This window comes from Carcharodon carcharias, chromosome 9, assembly GCF_017639515.1.
Source record: "Carcharodon carcharias isolate sCarCar2 chromosome 9, sCarCar2.pri, whole genome shotgun sequence".
In the NCBI taxonomy this organism is placed as follows: domain Eukaryota; kingdom Metazoa; phylum Chordata; class Chondrichthyes; order Lamniformes; family Lamnidae; genus Carcharodon; species Carcharodon carcharias.
In genome coordinates this window covers 123,276,166-123,291,525 of record NC_054475.1, presented here as the reverse complement: position 1 = coordinate 123,291,525, position 15,360 = coordinate 123,276,166, and the positions used below count along the sequence as shown (strand labels likewise).

At 40.7% G+C, this 15,360-nt stretch overlaps 1 protein-coding gene across 4 annotated transcripts in view; it reads left to right on the top strand.

The window, feature by feature from the left end:
- Window positions 1-3,090, top strand: part of brwd3 (bromodomain and WD repeat domain containing 3) — a 104,864-nt gene extending 101,774 nt beyond the window's left edge. For all 4 annotated transcript variants that reach the window (XM_041195342.1, XM_041195341.1, XM_041195343.1 and 1 more), the window contains one exon: window positions 22-3,090. In XM_041195342.1, coding sequence (XP_041051276.1) covers window positions 22-617 — 596 coding nt within the window. In that variant the 3' untranslated portion in view covers window positions 618-3,090. The remainder of the gene's footprint in view (window positions 1-21) is intronic.
- The last annotated feature ends 12,270 nt before the right edge of the window (window positions 3,091-15,360 follow it).

Sequence of the window (15,360 nt, the reverse complement as noted above, 5' to 3'; positions counted from 1 at the left end):
ATTATAAATGTGTCTTTTCAGATCAACCCTCTAATGGCCCTTTAATTAATGGTCATGGAATGCGTACTTCTACAAAGAGGAAGGTGATGAGTGATTCAGAGGAAAGTAGTTTGGAGAATCCAAACAAAGAGGAGATGGAAGACATAGCCCAATTAGGCAGCGATGCATCAGCTAAATCTGGCCCAGGGTCTGAAAGTGGGTCAGAAACGGGTTCTGGATCAGATAAAGACCACATTGAAGGAGATCATGATTATAGCAAGGTTGTGAGAAGGAAGGCAACAGGAAAACGAAGTATCAAAAGCAGGGTAGGAGTAAGAAGGAAGAGGCGCAGGAGGAAACGCTTCAGATTTTCCACGCCAACAAACAAATATAAACGAGCAAGATTATTGGATGATTGGTTTGATGAAGACGAATTGTGTGTTGAGCGATTGAATAAATGCTCCACAATTAGAACTCGAAACCAAGGCAGAAGAACAGTTTTATATAATGATGACTCTGATGATGATGGCTTTGTACCAGCTGGCGAACCTCTAAACCTCGGTATGTCGAGGTCAGGAAGAATGCGTCGAATGACAGAAAAGGCTAAGGCAAGTCATTTAATGGGATGGAGTCACTGATCATTAAAGCAGAGAACTTTTTAAACGGAACTTATTACATTTGTACTGCAGGGATTCGATATGCACATTACTTTTACTAATTTATGTGGGTGGGTTGGGGAGGAGCTTACTTTTCTTGTCGTGGTGCTGATCCCATTGTCAAAATGCACTTCGGTCTTCCAAACCGTTGCTTACCAACTGCTGAATCCAACCTTAAAGGCGGTGTAGCCTTAATGTTTTGAAAAATATCTCTGTGCATCAGTGGCTTCAAAGCCAACAACAGCTATGTAATAGGAAATATCTGTCTATTTACCATGGCAATTTTTAGCATACCTGGGCAGTGTTCCTGATCTCTCTTCATAAGTCAAACACACAGCAGAATTTCTTTAAATTCTAGCCATAATTTTTTACCATACAGTAATAAGCCTGTCCCAAGTTTTTGCACAGTTCTTCCAGTCTCAGTGGCAGCTATCAAAGGTTTACAGCATGAATATTCTTTCCACTAATTAAGTTTATGACTTATTTGATCTGCACTGGCTTTTTTTAATTTAGGATTGAATTGTAATATATGTTACATGTGTTAACTTGTTTTTATTTTGAAATTGAATTTTACTTCACTGGTGGCTTGTGTCTTCCACTGATGGAGGTAATGAGCAAATAATGGTTGGTGCCTTTGTAAATTGCTGAATTTAATTTAAGTATCTGAGTGATTTTTGATAATGTTTGCATTAACTTTGTATAAATTGAGGAATATGAATTTTAAAGCATTATGAAATGCTTTTCAAATGTTTACACCCACCAACATTGCAACATTTAAAAATGTCCGTATCTTTTAATTTTTGTGTTTCAGTTTATAAAAACTTATTATTTTAATAGTCTTTTCACCCATCATTTCTAGTTAGTCCTCCAGCAAAGAAAAATAAGACAATGATTGCTTTTTTGCTGCTGACAATGCTAGATATGAAGATGTGATCATCCCAACAGACCTTAGCAAGACAAGAGATACCTGACTTAATATCACCTATCAGGTGGAGAATCTTGCAATAGTGAGAAACAGCAAGAAAAGTTTTATGGGTAGCCAATATGGTTTTTCTAAGAACTTGGCTTTGGCTTCAAACTGCTTTTCCAACAGTGTAAAATTCTGAAGTCACTATGCTTTCCTTGCATGGCGTTTGTAGTGTAAAGTGTGAGATGATTTGCAGTGTCTGCACAGCCGCTTTTCTTTTGCACTCTCTTCAACCCAGCTCCCAAGAATTGAACCAGCTTAGGAAATCCAACATTTGTGTTGGAATTTGATTTCAGGCCTGTTGGAATTACATGGGAAATTGGACTTAATGACTTTCATCAGTCAAGGAGCGTATGTGGATTTCAATCTGACCTCTTATTCTCCCCAGAGGAAGTCCTTTTCATGAATTAAAACTTAAGTCTGCGCTTTTAAAAAAATTTTTTTTTTAAACAAAACTAAGTACACTTTAAAGCATTATCAATTTTATTTATTTTATGGCTGGCTTCTGTCAACAGTTGACTCATCATTTTCTGTTCATATGTATTTAAGTACTGAAAGGTTGATACGTGAAACATCAGTTTGTTTATATACAGAAAACCAGCTGTATTACGTTAAGTGCTCTGTAAGAAAAAAATTTGATTACAAGATTTTCTGAGAAAATCGCTATGTTATCAGTGTATGTGAATACATCTTTAGCAAATTATACTAATGATTTTCTCCCTGCAGTTTGCATGTAACATTAGCATGATGATGGTGCTATAAAATTGAAACAATGCTTTTGTAATGCAAAGTGTTTCACTAAAGTTGCTTGAAGAACGATAACATATGTAATCAGAGTTCTACAGGACAAACCTGTAGTCCTGCTTATTTTTCTACAGAATGCGTACATTGAGTACATTGATTCATTATTTGTATAAATTACACAAATCTTTGTAGACCATTTTGGTTTTTTTGTAAATGTTCTAATCATGTCTGCACAATCAAACAACATTCAATCTTAAGGAATACATTTTTTTTTTAAATTGCTCACAGCAAGTGATGAATTGCAACTCTAGTGAAATGCCTTATTGATTATTCTCCAAAGATTTGTGGTAGGAAGGTACTGTGTGCATCCTCTCCTCTCCATAAAATCATGCACATTTTCTAATTTGTGAAGAAGCAATGTATTAACTTCTTTCAGTCCTTGCTGTCAATTTGAGCCAAAATCTCCAGGTAGGTGATTTAAAAATGGACCAGATTGCATCAATAAATTGAATTTCAGGGGACATCATTTCACCAAATCCTTAATCTTGGTGACTGTCCCTTTTTTATATATGTACACATATAAATATATTTTAAGAAGTCAGCATTTCAGGGATTTTTCTTGCCATATGGGCAGACCAAATGTAATGTTGATATGCAATGATTTACTGTGAGTTAATTTGACAATTTTTATATTGTAAAAAAATGTACATATGTAAGCTTTTTGTTTATAAAATAGTTACTACATTTGTGTTCGCGATAGTGAGAGTTCTTATTTGTTTTGTGAATTCTTTTTCCCTTTACTCGTGTTCAGAATTTTCTCTAGCTGATTGTAAAATTTTAACTACTGGCCCACCCCCCAATCATCCATTTTTGGGTGTTACAGTTCACCCCATGTCTTTGCAGTCTCATAAGGTGACCCAGCTTAACACTTTTCTCTTGTGAAAGAAATTGGAATAGTGTATGCAGTTTTGGTCTCCGTATATAAGGAAGTATGTGCTTGTATTGGAGGCAGTACAGTTTAGAATGGAAGATGGAGGCTTTACAGGATAGATACTGAGAGGTTGTTACCCCTGGCTAGGAAGTCTAGAACACTGGGGCACAGGATAAGGGGCTGATCATTTTTTAAATTCATTCATGGGATGTGGGCGTCACTGGCTGTGCCAGCATTTATTGCCCATACCTAATTGCTCTTGAGAACAGAGTGGCTTGCTGGGCCATTTCAGAGGGCATTAATTGCTGTGGGTCTGGTCACATGTAGGCCAGACCAGGTAAGGATGGCAGATTTCCTTCCCTAAAGGGCATTAGTGAACCAGCTGGGTTTTTATGACAGACGACAATGGTTTCATGACCATCATTTGACTTTTTTCATTCCAGATTTTTAATTGAATTCAAATTTTGCCATCTGCCATGGTGGGATTCAAGCCTGGGTCCCCAGACCATTACTCTGGGTGTCCGGAGTACTAGTCCAATGACAATACCACTATGTCACCCCTTCCCCTAGGAACGAGGAGAAATTTGTATGCGCCATCGTTGACTACATTTAAGGCTGGAATAGACAGATGGTCTCTTGACGAATAAAGGGATTTGGAGAGTGGATACAAAGGTGGAGTTTAAATCCCAAGATCAGCCATGATCATGTTGAATGGTGAGCAGGCTTGACAGGCCATTTGGTCTTCTCCAACTCCTATTTCTAATGAGAATTGACATTTTTTGCGGGTCTTTTTCTCTCCCATTGACCTCACCATTTGTGCTATCAGCTTCAGTCACTGGGGCCCCGTTCCTTCTCATTCTTGGCCTACACGCTCTCTCCCTGAGCCCCTCCGCTCTACTCATCTTCTAAGGCTACTTTTTCAACTTTACCTTTAGTCACCTCCTGTACTTGTTCCTTTCCTTAATGTCAGATTTCCCCCTTATGAAGTGTCTTGGGATACTTCACTTTTTAACAGTGCAGTAGAGAAGTAAGTTGTTCATTGATCCAAAAACCTTTTTGTAATGACTTTACAAACCAGACATGTTTCAATAAGAAACAGAAACTTTATTACAGAGAGCTTTTCAGATGCTACATGCTTGATCAGGACCATCATCAGGAAGACCTGTTCCTCGGATTACTCGTTCTTAGGACTGATTGGTCGGAATCTCCAAGAACATTACATGGCCCCTGATAGCCAGCAGGAGAGGCTATACCTTCAGTTACTACATTTCCTCCCCCTTTTGTTTTTGACAGTTTCTTCTTACAGAGGACATTTGAATATCTAACAACATATACATACATACAACTTTAGATGATTAAAGATTAAGTCTCTGAGGTGCTTTACTTATTCGGTTAAAGTGACCTTTCCCCCACCTAAGTTTGGAAACACCAGACTTAACCTTGTACATTGGCAGCGTTTCCTCAATAATTCAGACGGTGTTGAACCCGTGGATAAATGAGACGTACGATAACTGAAGAAAGCGGGAAAGTCGAGTTTCTAGATTACCTTCTGATAACATCTTCATTCCAGATTTGATGGATTGCACAGCTCTGTTAGCTAAATCATTTGATGAGGGATGGTATAGGGCTGTTTTAATATGTCTGATTCTATTTAAATTCATGAATCTCTGAAACTCGGTACTGGTAAAGATGGTACGGTTATCAGAAACAATAGAATGTGCATCTACAATCAATAAAAACATGGTGTTATTACACAGCAGTTGGTAAAGGCTGTTATTTAAAATCCCAGAGGGAAACTAAACAACTGCCATAAACTATATTTTCAAGTGGTATGTTTGAGATACATCTAAATTTAGGAATAAGCCTGCCAGTTCTAGAGAGGTTTTCATATCAAACTACATGAGACATTTATTAATTTACACAAGTTAAACACATACACATGGCTACAAATTACTATTATCATAACTTTTAAAAAATGCCTAAACTCATCTCCATTAAGGCAACAACAACCGATAGACTTTAAGCAGACACCAGGCAAAACATTTTCACCTTACACATTCAAAATGAGGTTCCTTTAACTTTGGTTCATTTGCAGATAGTTGTAGGCTTACAGCTGCTTTGATGTTACATGTCTCTGCTCTGCACAAACGCAACTGCTTTCTGTTATACCCAGCACTTCTCTTTGAATGTAAATTTTCATTGTATTATCAGGCCCTTTGAACTCCATCTCTTCTAACAATAAAAACCCCTTTCATAGTACCAATTTTATTAATATTTTGATTGGTGGCTCCTAGCTAGGTGCAAGATTTCACCCCCCCCCCAGTCTTTGAATGCTCTATTTAGCAAAATGCAAATGTCCTCTACCTCTGTGTTTACATCTCAAAAGTACTATACATCAAAGCACTCAGACTAGCTGGCTTTAATCCAATTAAAACATGCGCATGCGCGCACACACCCACAAACTAAACCTCTATTTAAAAAAAAATTTCCAATAACATTATATACATTCATAGCTTCATGACACATGGTATCTAAGAATAGTCTGACGCAATCAATATGTAGTCTAACCCAGAATCAACCAGGCCACTCTCTCCCATGGATGTAGTGGAGCTGAAACAGACAACTTCTGTTGCTCACAATGATACAGTGCTTGACCATGCTTTCACTGTCAATGCCTGGCCACCAGACATAGCATTGCGCAAGCATTTTCATCTTTGATATGCCTGGATGCACACTGAAGCTCTATCAAGAGTGGTTCTCTTCGTTGCAAAGGGACAACTCTTGATCCCCACAACAAAATTTATCTTGACAACTGTTTTCAGGCATGATATGGTCTCATCTCCTCAGATACAGGTGAATTTGACCGCCCTTGTAAAGCAAGGTCTCTGACATTCGACGAAATTGGGTCTCTCTCCGTCCAATTTCTAATTTGCTTCGAGCACACAGGCGAGGAACCCAAGAAATTAAGTATTCGCCCAACTTCTTGTGGCACTGGAGCATGTACAATGGTATCTGGTAATGGGAAACGGCTAAGTGTGCCTGTATTTGCAAGATGTAAGCCAGGTATACTCATACGCAGACAATATCAAAGCCCAACGTTGTATTCTTGTTGGTGCGATTGGCAGAATAGCCTTATCCTCAAAGATTAAACCCATTAATGGTTTATGGTGGAATGTCATCCATGTAGGTACTGGTGAAATTTCTTAACTCCGCATACCACAAATAAACCTTCCTTTTCTAGCTGGGAATAATCCCTGCTGTGGAGACGGTTCTGAAGTCATAGCCAATGGGCCTTTCTGATCCATCTTCCATCCAATGTGATAACACAGTTCCTAACCATAAGGAGAAGCATCACATGTTAATACCAATTCTTTCAATGGGTTGTAGTTTACCAATAAACACGACAAATGCAATAATACCCTTTATTTTCACAAAAGCTTCTTCCTGTTGTGAATTCCATGACCAATGGTGATTCTTTTTTAACAACAAATGTAATGGTGCAGACACTGTTGATAAGTTGGCAAGAAGCGGCTATAGTAGTTGCTCATACCCATGAAAGACTTAAGTTTGGTTACATTGGACGGTGAGGGCGCATCTTCGATTGTCCTAACTCTCTTCTACTGGATGCAAACCCATGGCGTCCACCTTGTGACCCAGATAAGTAACTTCTGGTGCTTGGAATGTACATTTTTCTTTCTTTAATTGTACGGCGGCTTCCGAATCTTCTTAGGACCTCCTCCAGGTTGGCCAAGTGTTAGAGTCTTAATTGACCCTGTAATCAGAACATCATCTAGGTTTACTACCTCTCAGGGAAGTCCTTGCAAAAGACTCTCAATTGTCCTTTGGAAGATTGCACATACAGACAATACTCCAAACAGTTGGCGTGTATACTGGTAAAGTATACCTTGATTGTGTTGATAGCCACCTATTCCCTAGATCTGCTATCCAGTTCCAATTATTGGTAAGCATGGCTCATATCCAATTTAGGATTGCCTCCAGCTAGCTTTGCATATAAGTTGTCTATCCTTGGAATGAGGTACTTATCTAGTTTGGCTGCCTTGTTTGCGGTCAATTTATAGTCCCCACAAATGCGTATGGTTTGTTCATGCTTAACCACTATAACTATGGGTGCTGCCCATTCCAAGAATTGGACAGGTTGGATGATGCCCAGCTTTTCTAACCAGCACAGTTCTGCATCCACCCTCTCCTTCAATGCATAAGGCACAGGCTTGGCCTTAGAAAAGCTTAGTGTCGGCTGAGGATCCACACATCTTTTTGCTTGCAAGCCTTTTAACTTACATAATTTGTCCTGAAGTACACTCGTATTTCCTTAGCAGTTCAGGAACTCCACCGGTGCTTAGGTGAAATATTTTGGACCAGTCAAGCTTGATTTTTGTAACTAGTCTCAGCCCAGAAGACTAGGTCCTTCTGTCACTATTATCGCTGGAAGCTGAGCTGTTGCCTATAAGGCGCTGGTACTGTGGTGATGCCCTCTACCTGTAGAGATTCTCCAATGTATATCTTCAATTTAGCGGTTGTGCGCTCCAGATTCAGTGGCTGAGTACCTTCATTTAGGTACTTAAATGTGTACTCTCCCACCACTGTGGTCGAGGCTCCTGTATCTGCCTCCATTATTAGTGGCTTCCCATTAACTTGGATTGTGACAGTGATAGGTTGAGTTTTATAGGGAATAAATGTCAGTGTTGGCAGCTTCAGGTTCTCCTGTATTTTTCAATTCAGTCATATTGGTTTGCTGCTTTATGGGCTGTCTCAACTTCACCCTGCATTGCCTTACTACATGTTTGATCTTATGGCAGTAATGGCATTCTGCCTCCTTGAATCTGCAGGTGTCTGGTCTATGGTCACCCCCACATCTATTACAAATTAACCATGGAGATGCTGCTGAAGTGTTTCTACTAGGCCTTTTCATGTTTCTAATGGTGGACATTGCCTCGCTTCGCTGCTGTCTAGTTTTCACACCACGCCTGGCAGGTAGGTTCCCACACCACATGAAGAAGAATGTCACGTTATATGTGTTGCAAAGTATGCGAGTCTCTCGGAGCAAATCGATGACGACCTCTGTGAGTAAGCATTGCTGAATGGTGTTGTTGTGAACTCCACAAACTAATCAGGCCCACAGTATATCATTTAGTCTGTGTTCTGTCAACTGCTTCAGCTTCACTACATTGGTTGCGTTGGACTCTCCCAGGGCCTTAACTCTGGAATTAAAGTGCTGCATTATTACAGATGGCTTCAGCTGGAAATGCTTTTTCACGAGGTCCCCTAATTCACTAAAGGGCTCAGAATTGGGCAGGTTTGGGGCCATCAGGCTGATGTCTTGCACATACACTCTAAAAGATTGCTTCCTGCTTTGTCTCTGCAGGAATTTCATTCACTATGAAATAAAAACCAAGGCACTCTAAATACTGGCTCCAGATTCCATTGTCACATCATAAGGATAGATTCTGCCGAAGAGTGGCATGACTGGCGAGAAGCCTTTTTTTTCTTAAGATATGATGTACTCATGTTAACAAGGCGAGGCACCGTGTCAGAGCTATTTTACCCTCATCGCCAAATGTAATGACTTGATGGACCAGAAGAAAAGCAGAGAAACTTTATTACAGAGAGCTTTTCAGATGCTATATGCTTGATAAAGACCCTTGTCAGCAGGTGCGTGCGCACGCGCCTCCTCATCCCACTCGATTACCAGTGCTTAGGGCTCATTGGTCATTCATCTTTGCGGGAAACAAATGATTGGAACTTAATAAAATGCATAATTTTAAAGTACTTGTATTCAAAAAGAGCTGTAGCTTTTGGTCCTTTTCTCAGAACTAGGATGATTCTTAGAGCTTGCTTGCTTCCTCTCTTTTCCTTTCCTGGTTGGGTACCTCCTAACCCCAGAACTGACTTTCACAGTGAGGGAAGAATTGGAGATTCTAGTGAAATATGGGTGAACCTTCCAGCCTCATTTAAACTCATGAACTTGGTCTCTTTAATTCAAGCCCGAGTTCCCACCTGCATTCTGCATGACACGCAATAGACTTGCCTCTAGCTCATTGCTCTACTCTCTCTCACGCATTGATTCTTGCAGACTGTCCCTGTAAGTGACATTGTGATTTTTTTTGGGACAACCTGCAACTCGATTCTGTAATGGCTTCCTATGGCCTGTTGGGCTGTCAAGACATATCTTCATTGCAAGGTCAATCACACAGGCCTTCTAACCTGGTAGAAATGTTAATCAGCCATCCTCTAGACCCTCAACTTCATTATATCTTGGAATTAAATAGACAAGTTTAAAGTATATCCTGACATTCCTAACACCTCCCTAGGACTTGGAGACTTAATGGTGTATCCTCCATCAGCACAGTTGCTCTGTTCATCCGGTGTCAGGCATGAATATCATACACCACCTTCCCAGTAAAAAAAAAACTGCCCCTGCCTTTAACAGCCAAGCCACCCAAGGTGTTCGGGTGAATTCAGACCAAGTCACATGACCCATTTCAATCCTCCATTTTGCCCTAAATTAAAGGCACAGTCCTAAAACCTAACAATCCAAAAAACCTTGTATTTGTAAAAGTACAGTGTGAGATAAAAACAGAAAGGAATACTACTTCAGAAGGCAGGGCAGAATTTACAAAATATTAACATTTAAATTTGGTCCTCAATTATCCATTTTTATAGGATGGAAAAAGGTTGAACTACCACTTTAGAAAACAGTCATTGTTGCTTTAGTGCTCAAAATCAAATACGGCATATATTAATCCTTTTTAAAAAGTTCCTCGCTAAAATTTTTTGTGCAATTTAATTTTGGATTTTTAATTGTGCATGTCACATTCTTTTGATAAAGTAGGTAGAGAATTGTTTTTCTTTGTGGGAATCAAGAACAAGGAGGTGTAATCTTAAATTTTAAAGCAGGCTACTTTGAAAGGAAGTCGAGATGTATTTTTTTCCCCCCACACAAGATAGTAGAAATCTGGAACCCTTCACAAAAGGTTGTGTATGCTGAGATAATTGGAACTTCAAAGACTGAGATCAGTAGATTTTTGTTGTGTAAGGATATCGAGTGCAATGGATCCACAGTGGGTCAATGGATTTGAGGTATAGATTGTACATGATCTAATTGAATGGTGAAGCAGGCTCCATGGGATTGAATAGGTCAATTCTGTTCCTATGTTGGATACACTTGCCAGTCACAAAAATGCACTGTCAGGTGCACGCACGCACGTACACATTCGCGCACACGTGCGCTTGTTCAGCATTTGAGACTTATGGAGTTTAGCTCATCAAGGGACCAGTTTCATGAACAAAAATTGACTACTCACATGTGCCTCTTTGTTCCCCCTTTTCCTGTCCTCACAAGCAGCTGGGATTTTGCTGCTGATCCTGTCCCTGCTTTAGGATTGGCTAATGTTCCTATCCCACTCCCTTTTTTGGAGCTTCCTTCATGAGAAGTTTAACAGGAAGGAATATCTCATCAATCCAAACACTATAGTGTGAAGTTTTGTAGAGACACTGGTGAGAGCATTACATATATTGTTTCTTGAGCACCATCAATGAGTGACTTTAATATACGTTCAGCAAATGCCTGTGGTCTGTGTCCTTTTGTTTTGAACCTGTATCATTCAACTTTGTTTTTCTCAAACCCAATACTTAACTAACTTTTTAAAATCCTTTTAGTAGAAAAATGATCAATAAACGCTGAAATGTGATAGAAATGACTGACATAGATGAGGACTTACATTAACTATATTCAAAGAATGAGATGACAGTAAATATAATTAGCTATTAATACTTGCAATGATCATTTTCTACTCTGAAAATTGTTCTGCAAACAAATATAAATAGTATTCAATAAGAATTGCCCAAAGCAATGCTTCCTAATGGTGAGGAAAATCAGTGATGCCCTGCCTCATTCATGCACATAGTAATAATCACCTAAACATGACGTATTTGAAGGAATAAGTTTCCAATAAAACTACATGAGAGCCAGATTTGACTTATCAGGGAGGTCAGTACACCAGCTTAGCACTTGTCTTGTTTTCCCTCTTTTATTCTTTAGAGGAATTAGGAAAGAGGTGACTTAAAGAATCCTCTGTCTTACAAATTTGTAAGAACATGAGCACCACTTCGAGGAAGCGCTGAGGGTGACAAGGGAACAGAATGTACTCTGGATGGTGGTTTTCAATGTCCATCACCAAGAGTGGCTCGGTAGCACCATCACAGACCAAGCTGGCTGAGTCCTGAACATAGCTGTTAGACTGGGTCTGCAGCAGATGGTGAAGGAACCAACAAATGGGGAAAAACATAGTTAAACCCATCCTCACCAACCTGCCTGCTGTGGACCCTTCAGTTCATCACAGTATCAGTAGGTGTGACCAACATACAGTGCTTGTGGAGACAGAGTCCCGTTTTCACATTGAGAATATCTGCCATCGTAAGCAGATCTAGCAACTCAAGACTGGGCATCCATGAGGTGCTGTGGGCCATCAGCAGCAGCAGAATTGTACTCGACCACAATCTGTAACCTCGTGGCCTGGCATATCCCCCACTCTTCCATTATCACAAGCCAGGGGATCAACCCTGGTTCAATGAAGAGTGCAGGAGCGCATGACAGGAGCAGCACCAGGCATACCTAAAAATGAGGTGTCAACCTGGTGAAGATACAACACAGGACTACTTGAATGCCAAACAGCATAAGCAGCAAGCAGTAGACAGAACAAAGCGATTCCATAGCCAACAGATCAGATCTAAGCTCTGCAGTCCTGCCACATTCAGTTGTGAATGGTAGTGGACAATTAAATTCACTGAAGGAGCAGGAGGCTTCACAAATGTTCCCATTCTCAATAATGGGTGAAGACCAGCACTTCAGTTCAAAAGACAAGGCTGAAGCATTTGCAACAATCTTCAGAGAGAAGTGCCGAGTGGATGATCCATGTCGGCCTGCTCCAGAGGTCCCAGCATCACAGATGCCAGTCTTCAGCCAATTCAATTCACTCCACATGATAGCAAAAAACAGCTGAAGGCACTGGATAGTGCAAAGGCTATGGGCCTTGACAATTTTCAGGCAATAGTACTGAAGACTTGGTGCTCCAGAACTGGCCATGCCCCTAGCCGCACTGTCCCAGTACAGCTACAACACTGGCATCCACCTGGCTATGTGGAAAGTTGCCCAGGTATGTCCTGTATACAAAAAGCAGGACAAATCCAACCTGGCCAATTATCGCCCCATCAGTCTACTCTCGGTCATCAGTAAAATGATGGAAGGGGTCATAAACACCTTGCTATCTAGCGGCGCTTGCCTAGCAATAACTTACTGATGCTAAAAAGATTAGTAAGTAAAGTTAAAGATAACCCAAAGATGTTTTACCAATACGTTAATGCTAAAAGGTTAGTTAAGGAAAAAGTGGGACCTATCAAAGATGAAGGTGGAAACTTGTGTGTAGATGCAGAGGCTGTGGGAAGGGTTTTGAATGAATATTTTGTCTCCATGTTTACAAAGGAAAGGGAGGATGTAGATATAGTAGTCCAGGAGGAACACTGTGAGATATTGGATGGGATAGTCATAAAGAGAGAGGAAATACTCGGAAAGGTTGAAATCCTTGAAGGTTGATAAGTCACCAGGGCCAGATGGATTGTTTCCGAGGCTGCTGAAGGAAGTCAGGGAGGAGATAGATGCTCTGAGGATGATTTTCCAATTTTCGCTAGATACAGGGGAGGTACCAGAGAACTAGAGAAATGCAAACGTAGTTCCATTGTTTAAAAAGGGATCAAAGGAAATGCCAAACAATTATAGGCCAGTTAGTCTTACATCAGTGGTGAGCAAATTAGTAGAATTAATCCTGAGAGATAGGATTAACTGTCATGTGGAAAGGGCATGGACTAGTCAGGGATGGTCAGCATGGATTTGTTGAAGTAAGGTCTTGCCTCAAAAATTTGATTGAATTCTTTGTGGAAGTGACAAGAAGGGTTGATGAAGGTAGTGCAGTGGATGTTGTGTACATGGATTTTAGCAAGGCATTTGACAAGGTCCCACATGGCAGATTGGTCAGGAAAGTAAAAGCCCATGGGATTCAGGGTAATGTGGCAAACTGGATAAAAGGCTGGCTTTGTAACAGGAAACAAAGAGTGTAAAGGTCGATGAATGCCCTTGCGAATGGAAAATTGTCTCAAGTGGTGTTCCACAGGGCTCGGTGTTGGGACCCTTGCTGTTTGTGTTATATATTAATGATTTGGACGTGAACGTGGAGGGCATGATTGGGAAATTTGCAAATGACACACAGATTGGCCAATTAGTGGATAGTGTAGAGGATGGCCATAATCTCCAAAACAATATAGATGAGCTGGTGGAGTGGGCGGTAAAGTGGCAGATGGATTTTAACATAGAGAAGTGTGAGGTCATACATTTAGGGAGGTCAAACAGTTATAGGGATTACACAATAAATGGGAATATACTAAGAGGGGTAGATGAAGTGAGAGATCTTGGCATACAAGTACACAGGTCCCTGAAGGCAGCAGTTCAAGTAGACAAAGTTGTAAAGAAGGCATATGGAATGCTGTCCTTCATTGGCAGAGGTATAGAATATAAAAGTAAGGATATAATGTTAGAATTGTATAAAACACTGGTGAGACCTCAATTGGAGTTTTGTGTGCAGCTCTGGTCACTACATTATAAGAAGGACATAATAGCTCTGGAGAGAGTGCGGAGGAGGTTTACAAGAATGTTGCCAGAGTTAGAAAAGTGTAGCTATGAGAAGAGATTGCATAGGTTGGGATTATTTTCCTTAGAACAAAGAAAGTTGAGAGGTGACTTGATTGAGGTGTACAAAATTATGAGGTAAATAGATAAAGTAAACAGGATAAAATTGTTTCCCTTGGTGGAGAATTCTAGAACCAGGGGACATAGATTCAAGATAAGTAGCAGAAGGTGTAGGGGGGACATGAGGAAGAACTTTTTTATGCAGAGGGAGAGGGTGTCTGGAATTCGCTGTCCAAGTTGGTGGTAGAGGCAGAAACTCTAAACTCTTTTAAATAGTACCTGGATCTGCACCTTAAGTGCTGTAAGCTGCAGAGCTATGGGCCGAGTGCAGGAAGGTGGGATTAGAAAGGGCACCTGGGTGTCCTCGGGCTGGCATAGACAAGAATGGCCTCCTTCTGTGCTGTAACTTTTCTATGGTTCTTTGGTGCTATGCTCAGTTTGGGTTCCGCCAGGGCCACTCTGCTCCAGATCTCATTACAGCCTTGGTTCAAACATGGACAAAAGAGCTGAGCTCCAGAGTTGAGGTGAGAGTGACTGTCCTTGACATCAAGGCAGCATTTGACCAAGTATGGCATCTAGGAGCCCTAACAAAACTGGAGTCAATGGGAATCTGGGTGAGAGGGAAAACTCTCCTGGTTGGAGTCATACCTAGCATAAAGGAAGATAGCTGTGGTTGTTGGAGGTCAGTCATCTTAGTTCCAAGACATCACTGCAGAAGTTCCTCAGAGTAGTGTCCTAGGCCTAGCCATCTTTAGCTACTTCATCAAAGATCTTCCTTCCATCATAAAGTAAGAAATGGGGATGTTCGCTGATGATTGCACAATGTTCAGCAACATTTGTGACTCCTCATATGTTGAAGCAGTCCATGACTAATTGCAGCACGATCTGGACAATATCCAGGCTTGGGCTGTCAAGTGGCAAGTAACATTCATTCTAACAAGTGCCAGGCAATGATCATCTCCAACAAGAGAGAATCTAACTATCACCCCTTGACATTCAATGGCAATACCATCACTGAATCCCCCACTATCAACATCCTGGGAGTTCCCATTGACCAGAAACTGAACTGGACTAATTATTTAAATATTGTGGCTAAAAGAGCAGGTCAGAAGCTCGGAATCCTGCAGCAAGTATCTCACTTCCTGACTCCTCAAAACCTGTCCACCATCTACAAGGCACAAGTCAGAAGTGTGATGGAATATTCCCCACTTACCTGGATGAGTGCAGTTCCAACAACACTCAACAAGCTTGACACTGTGCAGGACAAAGCAGCCCGCTTGAATGGCATCCCATCCACAAACATTCACTCCTTCCGCCACTGATGCAC